This window comes from Rhinopithecus roxellana, chromosome 8 (assembly GCF_007565055.1).
Source record: "Rhinopithecus roxellana isolate Shanxi Qingling chromosome 8, ASM756505v1, whole genome shotgun sequence".
Lineage (NCBI taxonomy): Eukaryota > Metazoa > Chordata > Mammalia > Primates > Cercopithecidae > Rhinopithecus > Rhinopithecus roxellana.
This window is the reverse complement of record NC_044556.1, coordinates 100,316,550-100,329,922: the sequence shown is the minus strand read 5'-3', so window position 1 is coordinate 100,329,922 and position 13,373 is coordinate 100,316,550. Positions and strand designations below refer to the sequence as shown.

At 48.4% G+C, this 13,373-nt stretch overlaps 1 protein-coding gene across 1 annotated transcript in view; it reads left to right on the top strand.

Annotated features, from left to right (window-relative positions):
- Positions 1 to 13,373, top strand: part of NID1 (nidogen 1) — a 97,630-nt gene that overhangs the window by 68,666 nt on the left and 15,591 nt on the right. The window contains 2 exon segments of the mRNA XM_010384665.2: positions 11,177 to 11,292; positions 11,294 to 11,405. Coding sequence (XP_010382967.2) covers positions 11,177 to 11,292; positions 11,294 to 11,405 — 228 coding nt within the window.

Here is a 13,373-nt window from a genome sequence, read left to right as displayed (position 1 = left end):
TCTGCTGTCTTCCACACAAAGATAACGGTTGGTGGTGTGTCCTTTCACCCTTCCTTATCACTGTGTTGCTTTGCAAATGTCACCCACGGGCTATGGATTTTGTTATCTAGTTAATCCATCTGGAACTGGACTCTAAAAAGTAGGCTCCTGCATTCTTCCACAGTCTCTCATTCCCTCTCTTACCACTGCAGTCGGCTTCCTTCCCCACCACAACACCCAAACTGCTCTCGTAAAAGTCAGCAACAACCCTCCCTTTGTTAGATCTGAGGCCTCATTTCTTTTTCTCTTTTTTTTTTTTTTGAGACAGAATCTCACTCTGTCATTCAGGCTGGAGTGCAGTGGCGCGATCTCTGCTCACTGCAACATCTGCCTCCTGGATTCTTGTGCCTCAGTCTCCTGAGTAGCTGGGATTACAGGTGTGTACCACCACACTTGGCTATTTTTGTTGTTGTTGTTTTTTGAGACAGGATCTCACTCTGTTGCCCAGGCTGGAGTGCAGTGGCACCATCTCAGCGCACTGCAGCCTCTACCTCCCGGGTTCAAGCAATCCTCCTGCCTTAGCCTCCTGAGTAGCTGGGATTACAGGTGCTTGCCACCATGCCAGGCTAATTTTTGTATTTTTAGTAGAGATGGGGTTTCACCATGTTGGCCAGGCTTGTCTCGAAATCCTGGCCTCAAGTGATCTGCCCACCTCTGCCTCCCAAAGTTCTGGGTTTACAGGCGTGAGCCATCGTGTCTGGCCTGAGGCCTCATTTCTTGATAGCACTTGGCATAGTTGGTCTCACCCTCCTTCCTGAAACACTTTCTTCATTTGGTATCCAGGACAACACACCTCCGGGTTTTCTGCATTTCCGGCTGGTGCATATCACTGCTGGTACGATTAGCCCCATCGAATGCATGAAGATATGTGGGTTAGAGAGACTAGATAATTTGTCCAAGGCATCCAACTAACTAGTAGCATAGTCAGGACCAATAGCTAAATGTTTCTTTTTTTTTTTTTGAGACGGAGTCTTGTTCTGTCACCTGGGCTGGAGTGCAGTGGCCGGATCTCAGCTCACTGCAAGCTCCGCCTCCCAGGTTTACGCCATTCTCCTGCCTCAGCCTCCCGTGTAGCTGGGACTACAGGCACCCGCCACCTCGCCCGGCTAGTTTTTTGTATTTTGTATTTTGTAGAGACAGGGGTTTCACCGTGTTAGCCAGGATGGTCTCGATCTCCTGACCTCGTGATCCGCCCGTCTCGGCCTCCCAAAATGCTGGGATTACAGGCTTGAGCCACCGCGCCCGGCCGCTAAATGTTTCTTAAGCATCTCTTGTGTGCTTGTCACTGCACTTGACACGTGAACAGTAAAATGTCTCCACCCTGGATGAGTCTGCACTGTAACTGGGCAGGAAAAGGGAATACTTCAAATTAGTAGTGAATAACTAGTAGTTATCACTAGGAGTGATAACTAGCAGTGGGAAGCAGAGATGCAGGTGGGCTGGAAAAGCTGGGGAAAGTGAGAGAGGGAGGATTCCCACTCAGGCTTTTCCGCGGGTGAGATTTGACTAGGAGACAGGGAGGAATAATGAGGAGGAGGGGCCGTCAAGCAAATGGGGGAGGTGAGGTTGAGGAGGGTCCAAACCAGGCCACCCAAAGGCTTGAAAAGCTCCCGGTCTTGATGCCTGTGGCCGCATCTGACCGCCACCTCCTTCCTTTGTGAGTCTCACATGGCCTCATTTCCAAATCCGCGGAGTCATCGTTCAGCCTGTGGTTCCTCCATCCCTTCTTTTTCTTGAAGTCCTCTCTAACCTAACCCCAGGGAGCATGAAGTCAACTGTCCTCACCAAGGCCTGGAATTTCTTGACTTCCTACCCCTCTGCACTCTCAGGCTGCAAAGCTCTTGCCTTAAGTCAGTTCAGCCACTGTGCGTAGGCTGCTGTGACCGGGTGTATTGGAGACACTGCAGATGTATTGCCTTGTTTTTTTTTGTTGTTGTTGTTTGTTTGTTTTTTTAGAGCCTCGCTCTGTCGCTCAGACTGGAGTGCAGTGGTGCCATCTCGGCTCACTGCAACCTCCGCCTCCTGGGTTCAAGCGATTCTCCCGCCTCAGCCTCTGAAGTAGCTGGGATTACAGGCACGTGCCACTGCGCCCAGCTGACTTTTGTATTTTTAATAGATACAGGGTCTCACCATGTTAGCCAGGCTGTTCTCGAATGCCCTACCTCAGGTGATCTGCCTGCCTCGGCTTCCCAGAGTGCTGGGATTACAGGCATGAACCACTGCACCCAGCCTGATCTATCGTCTTTAATGTCAGCCAAGCCCTTGACCAAGGCAGGTGTGGTGCTCTTCCTCTCTGTCCCATAGCAGCCTGTCCAGACCACGGCCAGCCACTTCTCTCACTGTGCCGCTGACCAGGGTCCTCATCTTTCGCCCTAGCCTGTACAGTCAAGGACTCTCCTATGTAGCCCTTGCAGCATGCCTGGCTGATGGCAGCTGCTTATAACACTAGTGAGTAAGTGCTTCACATGTCCATGGGACTCTTGACCTGAAGAGTGTGATGACTACAGTGATTTTAAAAGCCTGCAGTGGTAGAATTTCGGGAGAGGGAGGCAGCCGGGAACCAAGAGCTACTCCAGGAAACAGGTGTGACGAAACTCAACAATGCAGTTTCACACCACGACAGAAAAGACCGCACACAGAGGAGCAGTGCGAGTTCTCTTCTGGTGCTGGTTTACGACCTTTCTGTTTTCCCTTCCTTGTTTGCCTTTTCCTAACTGTGAATTCAGTGGCCCCCTTTGCCATTCGTCTTCCTCTCCAGCCCTGTGAGAAGGGGGTAAATGTTGAGAAGGGACATGCAGAGAGTTCATAAGTAAAGAAGGCTGTCATCACCATTATTGTTATTGCTACCACTATATTAGTAGTGTTCTTAGTAGCCCTAGGAACATGAGGATGAAGACCGTGTCAGATGGACATTGCCCCCTTGACTTGTAAATTCCCATTCTTGGGAATTTGGCAGTCTTGCTTGGAATAACAAGTGTCTATTGGGCAGCGAATGAGATGGGGCTATAAGCCAGCAAAATCTCAAAGCCAGGCTGGGTGCGATGGCTCATGCCTGTAATCCCAGCACTTTGGGAGGCCGAGGCAGATGAATCATGAGGTCAGGAGTTCGAGACCAGCCTGGCCAACATGGTGAAACCCCGTCTTTACTAAAAATACAGAAAATTAGCTGGGCACTAGTGGCAGGCGCCTGTAATCCCAGCTACTTGGGAGGCTGAGGCAGGAGAATCGCTTGAACCCGGGAGGTGGAGGTTGCAGTGAGCCAAGATTGCGCCACATCACTCCAGGCCGGGCGACAGTGAGATTCTGTCTCAAAAAAAAAAAAAAAAATCTCAAAGCCAGCAGAGACCAGGGACTGTTCACTGCACCCGAGTGACCTTGTCCAGAGATGTGTGTCCCCGAAGTGCATGCTCAGAGTCTGTGTAGGCCCTGGGAGTAGCTGCCCCTCCAGTGAGGCGCAGACTCTGTGCAGGAAGATGCTGAAGAAACAGCACCTTCCCAAACAAGTTCCATTCTGAGTAGCCCATGGGTTCTCCCGTGGTTGCATGTCATCTCTTCCCAGAGAGTCTTGTTTTTTTTTTTTTTTTTTTTTTTTTTTTTTTTTTTGAGACAGGAGTCTCGCTCTGTCGCCCAGGCTGGAGTGCAGTGGCCGGATCTCAGCTCACTGCAAGCTCCGCCTCCCAGGTTTACGCCATTCTCCTGCCTCAGCCTCCCGAGTAGCTGGGACTACAGGCGCCCGCCACCTCGCCTGGCTAGTTTTTTGTATTTTTAGTAGAGACGGGGTTTCACCATGTTAGCCAGGATGGTCTCGATCTCCTGACCTCGTGATCCGCCCGTCTCGGCCTCCCAAAGTGCTGAGATTACAGGCTTGAGCCACCGCGCCCGGCCTCCCAGAGAGTCTTGACATCTGTGAGCACCTCCCCTCCCTCCACTCTATTGAGTATATGAGCGGCTACAATGGTCATTTATTTGAATGAACACAGAGAAATCAATTTAATCAAGCAAGGGAATGGAATGCAAACCCAGGGTCAAGCATGTACCTTCTTCTTAGTTCTCCTTGTAAACCAAAAAGTATCCGAGACAGATCTCCATCAATTTAACAATTTATTTTGCCCAAGTTAAGGAGATGCCTGTGACACAGCCTCAGGAGGTCCTGAGGTCACGTGCCCAAGGTGGTCAGGCTACAGCTTGGTTTTATAGACCTTAGGGAGACATAAGACATCAATCAATATAGGTAAGATGTATGGTGGTTTGGTCCAGAAAGGTGGTACAACTGGGAGCCGAGCGTAAGGTGGAGAGCTTCCAGGTCATAGGCAGATTCAAAGATTTTCTGATTGGCAATTGGTTGAGTTATTATCTAAAAACCTGGAACCGATAGAATGGAATGTCTGGGTTATAATAAGGGCTTGTGGAGACCAAGGTTTAATCATGCAGATGACGCCTCCAGGTAGCCGGCTTCAGACAGAACAGATTGTAGATGTTTCTTATCAGAGTTAAAGAGTCTGTTCTGTCAAGGTTTTTATTATTTTTTATTGAAATAGAGTCTTACTCTGTCACCCGGGCTGTAGTGCAGTGGCGCAATCTCGGCTCACTGCAAACTCCGCCCCCTGGGTTCAAGCGATTCTCGTGCCTCAGCCTCCCAAGTAGCTAGGATTACAGGCGCCCGTCACTATGCCCCGCTAATTTTTGTATTTTTAGTAGAGATGGGGTCTCACCATGTTGGCCAGGCTGGTCTAGAACTCCTGACCTCAAGTGATCCAGCCGCCTCGGCCTCCCAAAGTGCTGGGATTACAGGCGAGAGCCACTGCGTCTGGCCTGTTCTTTCAGTCTTAAGGTTGATGTTAATGGTAATGAGACATAGCCAACCTTCCCCCTCCTCTCATGGCCTGAAGTAGTTTCATAGGTTTACTTTGGGATGCCCTTGACTGAAAGGAGGGGTCCATTCAGTTGGTTGGGGAACTTGGAATTTTATTTTTGGTTTACACTCTATTTCATTTTCCTTTCATTCTCTTTGTCCCCCCATCTTGAGAAAAGTCACCCCAGACTTCCTGCCATTCTGTAGATAAGTATCAGGTCTTGAGTGCTTTCTTCCCTAGCAGCTCGAACTAGATGAGTAAGAAGAAGCTTGTCTGAGTCATCAATTTATCAACCAGAAACAAGCTCAGGAAATGCATCTTTAGCATCCCCACTACCCCCACCCCATCCACCAGGCCTTTAATGGAAAGTTTCCCATGGGGGCCTGGGAGACTCAGCAGGGGGCTCTCCCTAGAGGCCCCGGGCTGCTCCCACTGTCTGCTGGCCCAGGAAGTCCACCGAGATCACAGCTTTTTATAAACACACTTGAGATTCTATTTCCTGAGTACAGTCGAGGTTGCCCCTCCTTTTTACAAGTTCAAGATACAGTACTTCGAAGTTCCACTATAAATTCTAGATCCCTTGAGATTTTCTATTCTGGCCAAATACTTTGTTAGCACAACTCTGTCGGCCACATAAAATGGAACAATCCTTACTGCCTGAAAAGGTTTGTTTGGTTGACAGCACACAGAATACCAGTTTTGTTTTCCAACTGGAAAAGCACCACCATATACAGATGTGCTTGGTAGGAAAATGGGTCTGTGGCTGCACGGATAATTTTGGTGAATGTGCTAAGGGTAATGTGCGTACACTGTTGTTGTTGTAACAGGTTCAGTGTGTGGGAGCTGTCCTGAGCACTGGCAATGTGGACTCCAGATGCCAGACCAGAATGGCGGGGGCTAGACCAGAAACCCAGAGACTTAGGTTCTTGTTAGAACTGAGCCACCAATCAGTGCTGTGGCCTGAAGGAGTCTCAACTTCTCTGAGTTTCAGTTTTCTCATTTGATGTAAAAACTGCAGTTGCTTATCACATAGGATTACTATGAGAATCAAATGAAATATATCTGTGAATGGAAACAGCTTATATGAAAACTCTAAAACCCTATGCCAACATAAAATTTTGTGGAAGTAAACACCTTTTACATTCAAGAGTGAACAGAACCAGAAGTCTTTTTTTTTTTTGAGACAGAGTTTTGCTCTTGTCGCCCAGGCTAGAGTACAATGGCAAGATCTCGGCTCACTGCAACCTCTGCCTCCCGGGTTCAAGCAATTCTCCAGCCTCAGCCTCTGGAGTAGCTGGGATTACAGGCGGCCACCACCACACCCAGCTAATTTTTGTATTTTTAGTACAGAAGGGGTTTCTCCATGTTGGCCAGGCTGGTCTCAAACTCCTGACCTCAGGGTGATCCACCTGCCTCGGCCTTCCATAGCGCTGGGACTGCAGGTGTGAGCTACCACGCCTGGCCAGACATTTTTTATTCCAACCAGATGGCTTGCTTCTATCTTTGTTTGGTGCTTCCTACATCAAATGTTTGGTTTTGTTTTTTATATTAATTAGCCTCTGGGACAAAAGAAAAGCATGCATGGTTTTCTCTTGCTGGGTTCAACAAATACTTTCCTGGCATGCTGACTGCTTGTCACCATGGGCGCAACCACAATAAGCAAGCCAACATGAGAACTGACAACACAGACAAAGGTCCTTCAAACATTCGCTGGCAACACACTTGTGGAATGTCACCGTGTCTGCCTTTCGGGGATCCAGTCGCAAATGAACATCTGCAGAGCTCGGGTGCAGAGCTCGAAATGTCTCTGTGCACCTTGTCTCGTCACCTCCCACTGACTCCTCAAACAGGCCTGTGAGATCTGTTATTACTGCCGTCCCTATTCCACAGCTGCAGGAAGCACAGCTTAATCTGTATCATTGATACATGCAAGGTGACACCAGAAGTCATGGAACTGAGGCCAGGTGTGGTGGCTCATACCTGTAATCCCAGTACTTTGGGAGGCCGAGGCGGGTGGATCACCTGAGGTCAGGAGTTCTAGACCAGCCTGGCCAACATAGTGAGACCCTGTCTCTACCAAAAAAATACAAAATTAGCCGGATGTGGTGGTGGGCACCTGTAGTCTCAGTTACTCGGGAGACTGAAACAGGAGAATCTCTTGAGCCCAGGAGGCAGAGGTTGCAGTGAGCATTTCACTCCAGCCTGTACAAGACAGAGCGAGACTGTAACTTAAAAAAAAAAAAAGTAATGGAACTGAGAATCAAAAACATTCCCAGGTGCAAAATTCTGAGAAATATATAATATTCTAGTTTATGTGATTACAGCATGTTTTTATTATTAACATTTTAGTATATATTAATTAATGCACACATACATAAACATATATACAAATAAGTACATATTTCCCCTTAACATAACTAGTAATGCCCTAGAGCAGGGGTTGGCAACTACAGTCCCCATAGGCCAAATCTGGCCCACTGTTTGTTTTGTAAATAAAGTTTTATTGGGAAAGCCACACTCATTCATTGATGTATATATAAGACATGATTGCTTTCATGTTACAACCACAGAGTTGCATAGTTGTGACAGAGACCTCATGGCCCACAAAGCCAAAAATATTTATTCTTCCTCTTAACAGGAAAAGTCAGTTGAGCCCTACCCTAGACCTACTCAACCACTATCTTCTACTCATCAAAAAAAGCACAGAGGAGGCTAGGCATGGTGGCTCACGCCTGTAGTCCCAGCACTTTGGGAGGCTGAGGCGGGCGGATCACCTGAGGTCAGGAGTTCAAGACCAGCCTGACCAACACGGTGAAACCCCATCTCTACAAAAAATACAAAATTAGCTGGGCATGATGGCAAGCATCTGTAATCTCAGCTACTCAGGAGGCTGAGGTAGGAGAATTGCTTGAACCCAGGAAGCAGAGGTTGCACTGAGCTGAGATTGCACCACTACACTGTAGCTTGGGCAACAAGAGCAAAACTCCATCTCAAAAAAAAAAAAAAAAAAAGCACAGAAGACTGAGACAGGAAGATGACTTGAGTCCAGGAGTTGGAGGCCAGCCTGGGCAACATAGCAAGACCCTGCCACTTAAAAAAATATATAAAGTGGCCAGGCGTGGTGGCTCACACCTATAATCCCAGTACTTTGGGAGGTCAAGATGGGTGGATCACTTGAGCTCAGTAGTTCAAGAACAGTCTGGGCAACCTAGTGAGACCCCATCTCTACTAAAATTATGAAAAATTAGCCAAGTATGGTGATACATGCCTGTAGTTCCACCTATTCGGGAGGCTGAGGTGGGAGGATTGCTTGAGCCTGGGAGGTGAAGGTTGCAATAAGCTGAGATTATACTACCACACTCCAGCCTGGGTGACAGAGTGAAATCCTGTCTCAAAAAAGGAAAATAAAAACAACAAAAACAAAACAAAACAAAAAAAACTATGGAATGAAAATGGACAGAATTAAAAGGAGAAATACAAATTATATATTTAAAGAAAAAGCACCTAGGCATTCCTTGGCTCTCCATGCCGTGTGGACGATCTCTTCTGAGTATCTGCTGTCTCCTGGTCTCCTCTGTCAAGGCAGCCACTCACTGAATTGCAAATGTGTGTTCAGTTGTTGACTTCCCTCCAGACTGTGAGCTCCCTGAAGGCAGGTGCTATGGGTTATTCCTGTGTGCATTCCCCCAGCACAGTCAAGTAGGCACTTCTTGTTTTTCTGAGTTTTTGTTTTGTTTTTTGGGAGACAGGGTCTTGCTCTGTCACCCAGGCTGGAGTGTAGTGGCATGAAAGTGGCTCATTGCAGCCTCAAACTCCTGGGCTCTACAGATCCTCCTGCCTCACCCTCCCAGGTAGCTGGGACCACAGGTGCATGCCACCACACCCAGATAAGTTTTTTATTTTTTGTAGAGATGGGTCTTGCTGTGTTGCTCAGGCTAGTCTTGAACTCCTGGGCTCAAGTGGTCCTCTCTTCTTGGCCTCCCAAAGTGCTAGAATTACAGGTGTGAGCCACTGTGCCTGACCGAGTAGATGCTTCTTGAGTAAACGTTAAGGAGATTTTTGTCAGGGAGATGGACAAGGCACAGCTCCTTAGAGTCAGTGAGATACAGGTATGGTGTGGGCAAGCCCAGATCACCCTGGGAGGTCATAGAGGGGATTGGACTCAGCCTCGGGGAGTTGAACAGGCTTCCTGAAGGGAGTTAAGTGCCTAAGCTGATTTCTGAAGGATTAACCAGACAGGGAGAAGGAGAATCACAAAAAGAATATCACGTGGAAAGGCCTGGGAGGGAGAGGCAACAAGACATGGATGAAGTATAGCTCTTAGCAGTCAGTGATGTGGAGAATGGGTACCTCCTGCCAGTGTCTGGACGTTGCTTTGTGTGGTCAGTACTGCAGAGGTTACAACTCTGGACTGGTGACTGAACTCTAACCAGTGTGGAACGCACTATGACTTGGAAGTTGTTTATTCCAGGCCACAGCTGTTTATTCGCAATTCCACAGCTTCAGAAGTACACCTGTCCCTCAGTATCCACAGGGCATTGGTTCCTGAAGATACAAATCCACAGGTACTCAAGTCCCTGATATAAAATGGTATAGTATTGGCATATAACCTATGCACACCCTCCCATATACTTGAAATCATCTCTAGATTATTTATAATTCCTAATACAATGTGAATGCCATGTAAGAAGTTGTTGTATTGTTTAGGAAATGATGACAAAAAAGAAATCTGTTCATGTTCAGTACAAATGCAACCATCCTTTTTATTTTTCCAAATATTTCCGATCTGTGGTTGGTTGAATCCACAAATGTGGAACCCATGGATATGGAGTGTTCACTGTATTTCCCTGTCTTAAGATCTGAGTTGTACAGTTTAGAGGTCAATTTTCATGCCAAAAAGCAGGACATAAATAAAGGAAAACATACAAGTGTTGGTAAACGCACTTGGTGGTATCTGGTCCCTGAAATCTTTGGCCTTGACTTGTCGGTTATCAAGAAGCTTGAGATTCCAGCATGGCCAACATGGTGAAACCCCGTCTCTACTAAAAATATAAAAATCAGCCAGATGTGGTGGCGCTTGCCTGTAATCCCAGCTATGCAGGAGTCTAGGGCAGGAGAATTGCTTGAACCTGGGAGGCATAGGTTGCAGTGAGTCGAGATCACGCCACTGCACTCCAGCCTGGGCAACAGAGCGAGACTCCGTCTCAAAAAAAAAAAAAAAAAAAAAGAAACTTGAGATGATAAAAATGACACATTTAGAAAAAACAGAACAAAAAAATTTCTTAAAATAAAACCCAGTGATCTTCATCACTGGGTAAGCAAAATATGAGCTGTCCCTACAATGCAATATTATTCAGCCATGAATATGAAGCAGGTTCTAATACATGCTACCACTTGGATAAAGCTTGGGAACATTCTGCTAAGTGAAAGACGCCAGACACAAATGTCACATATTGTATGATTCTGTGTATACGAAATACCCAGGATAGGTAAATCTGCAGAGACAGACTGTAGATTGATGGTTGCCAGGGGATGGGAAGGAGGGGAAAACGGAGATCAACTGCTTAATGCATATCGCCTTCCTTTTGGGGTGATGAAAATGTTTCAGAACTATGTAGAGGTTGGTGGTTACTCAGCATGGTGAATGCACTAAATACCATTGAATTGTTTACTTAAAAATGGTTTACTCAGCAGGGTGCAGTGGCTCATACCTGTAATCCCAGCACTTTGGGAGGCCGAGGCAGGTGGATCACCTGAGGTCAGGAGTTCAAGACCAGCCTGGCAACATGGTGAAACCCTGTCTCTACTAATAATACAAAATTAGCTGGGCGTGGTGGCAGGCGCCTGTAATCCCAGCTACTCAGGAGGCTGAGGCAGGATAATCACTTGAACCCGGGAGATGGAGGTTTGAGTGAGCAGAGATCGTGCTGCTGCACTCCAGCCTGGGTAACAGGAGAGAAACTCTATCTCAAAAAAACAAAAAAAGGTTCACTTTATGCTCTATCAATTTGCTTCAATTCTTTTTGCCTCAATTAAAAAAAAAAAAAGTTTTAAAAGGAACTACCTAGGAGTAAGAAGGAGATGTAAATATAATTTTGTTGACAGTTAAACCTATTCAATAATAATGATGTTTTGGCATTTTGAAAAACTGATGAAACAAAACCCAGTGATACACAGGCAGCCCTCGTGGTTCTGAGCGAGCTGCGGGGTCTCCTGCAGCCCCGCCAGGGAGCACTGACGGATGACGCACCTGACAGCTTTCTTGTTGTCTGTTTCTCTGATAGAGGTGGAGAAAACCCGGTGCCAGCATGAGCGAGAACACATTCTCGGGGCAGCGGGGGCGGCGGACCCACAGCGACCCATTCCTCCAGGGCTGTTCGTTCCTGAGTGCGATGCGCACTGGGCACTATGCGCCCACCCAGTGCCACGGCAGCACCGGCTACTGCTGGTGTGTGGATCGCGATGGCCGCGAGGTGGAGGGCACCAGGACCAGGCCCGGGATGACGCCCCCGTGTAAGTGGTGCAGGCTGTGCTTGGGCGTGTGCCTGAGAAGGACCTCGGGGACCGGAATTGCTGAACACGCACTTGGCTGTCCTGCTGCGCTAAAGCCTGAACTGTTCCACTGGCTCCAGCCCCACCCCCTCCCTCTGCACCCCTCTTCCCTCTCACCCCGCTTCTGCCCATGCTGCTTCTCCTCCTCACCCTCTCTGTCCTCTTACCCTCTTCTTTCTCTTTCCCCATCCAACACACACACACGTGTAGGGTGTAAATACCCAGTGGGGCCTGCCACAGCAGTACCCTTAATGGTAGCAGAGCGGCTGTGTGTGCTCCGGGCCTCCCAGAAGAACTCTTTGCCGAGGGAGACTGGAGGTGGAATGTTCCTGCACTGGGATATGGCAGGGACGGTGGGGACCAACCTGAACCCTTCCCCAGGGCTCTGTGTCCTAGGCAGTGGGACCTGTTCAGACCCTTTCAACCCTTGCCTCCTTCAATCATGCCCTAGGGCCTTTAGTTACTTGGGTGGATTTTTCAATCCAAGGAGCAAACAGCCACAAAGCTTTCTGCGTGAGCTGGTTTTAAGACCATCACTGGAGGCAGTGGGAAGTTGCTGTCCTAGGGGCCAGGGGCCCTGTGTGAGGCCCAGCCTGGTGGTTGTGTGCCTCTAGACAGACACCTTCCCTAGCCTCAGCGTCCTCAGTCTCAACCTAAGACATGAGGCAAAATAACCCTGAGAGTGAATGCCAGCTCTAAAATTCTGCTGTTGCAAATGTAGAAACTGGTTATTGTCACAAATTATCAAAAGCCAATATAATGAATCTTTGAATCTCCACTCACAATTTAGGCTAAAAATCATAGATTGATCTCCTATCAAATATTTCCCCAAAGCTGCTAATAAACAGTAAAACAATTACTCAGAAACTTCACTCATTCACGCAGCCAACATTCACTGAGGGGCCAGTGCTGTGGTGGGTGCTAGGATATCCAGAGGAAAGTCACGGTGCTGGGTGCCCAAGAAGCGGAAAGGACGGTGAATAAACAGGAACAGTGCAGGGAAATGAGCTTTAGGAGAGGGTGGACAGCGACCAGGGAACCGAGGAGGAATCCTGGCTTGTGTGGGGTGGTGGGCCCACGGGTGAAGCTTTCCAGAAGCAACACCACGTGAGCCACGTTTCTGAGCCTGCGTATTGGTCATGAGGGCAACGAGGAGCCTGGGATGGGTTTGGAGCAGGTGCCCATGTGAAGCAGGGGTTAGGTTTAGAATATCACTGGCTGGGGGTAGAAGCTGAGAGGCAGGCATGACAGTCCCTGGCAGGGGGGAGGTGAAGGCTGTTGCACTAATGATGAATCCAGGTGAGAAACGGATGGATTTCAGAGATATGAAAGAGGTCGACCAGATTGGTTTATGTCACTGATTGGGTGTAATCGGCAAGACAGACAAGAGAAAGTGACCTTGGGGACAACCTTGTCCAGCTCTCACTGTAGACAGCAGGAGACCAGGCCCTGGAAGATGCATGCCCCGTGCACACAGCGAGTGAGTGGGCGGGGCCAGGACAGGGCTCAGGTCTCCAGACCCCCGATCAGCCCTCTTAGCCCTCCTTACTCTGCAGCACAGCTGTGTGTCCCTCCTGGGACATTGTCTTATCAAGTGACTCAAGGAGCCAACCAGGGTTTGAGGTCAGCAGATGAAAAGGCAAGCCTGACTCTGAGGGAAAAGGAGCCCCTGGCCATGATTTTGTTCTTGAAAGCCCGTAAACGTCATGCTCTTGCTTGTCAGGCCCCAGTCTGTCCATCCCTGTGGCACCGGGACAGAGTGCACTGCATGGGGCAAGCTCATTCTGACAGGCTCCTCCAGCATGAAAAAGCTTAATAGCTTGCACTAGAGCATGGCTCCCTGTGGGCAGGGGGTTCAGGGATGCTGTTTTTGCTGTTGTGCTACCACTGGTGCTGCCGGTGCTACTGGTGCTGCCCTTACTTGCTTCA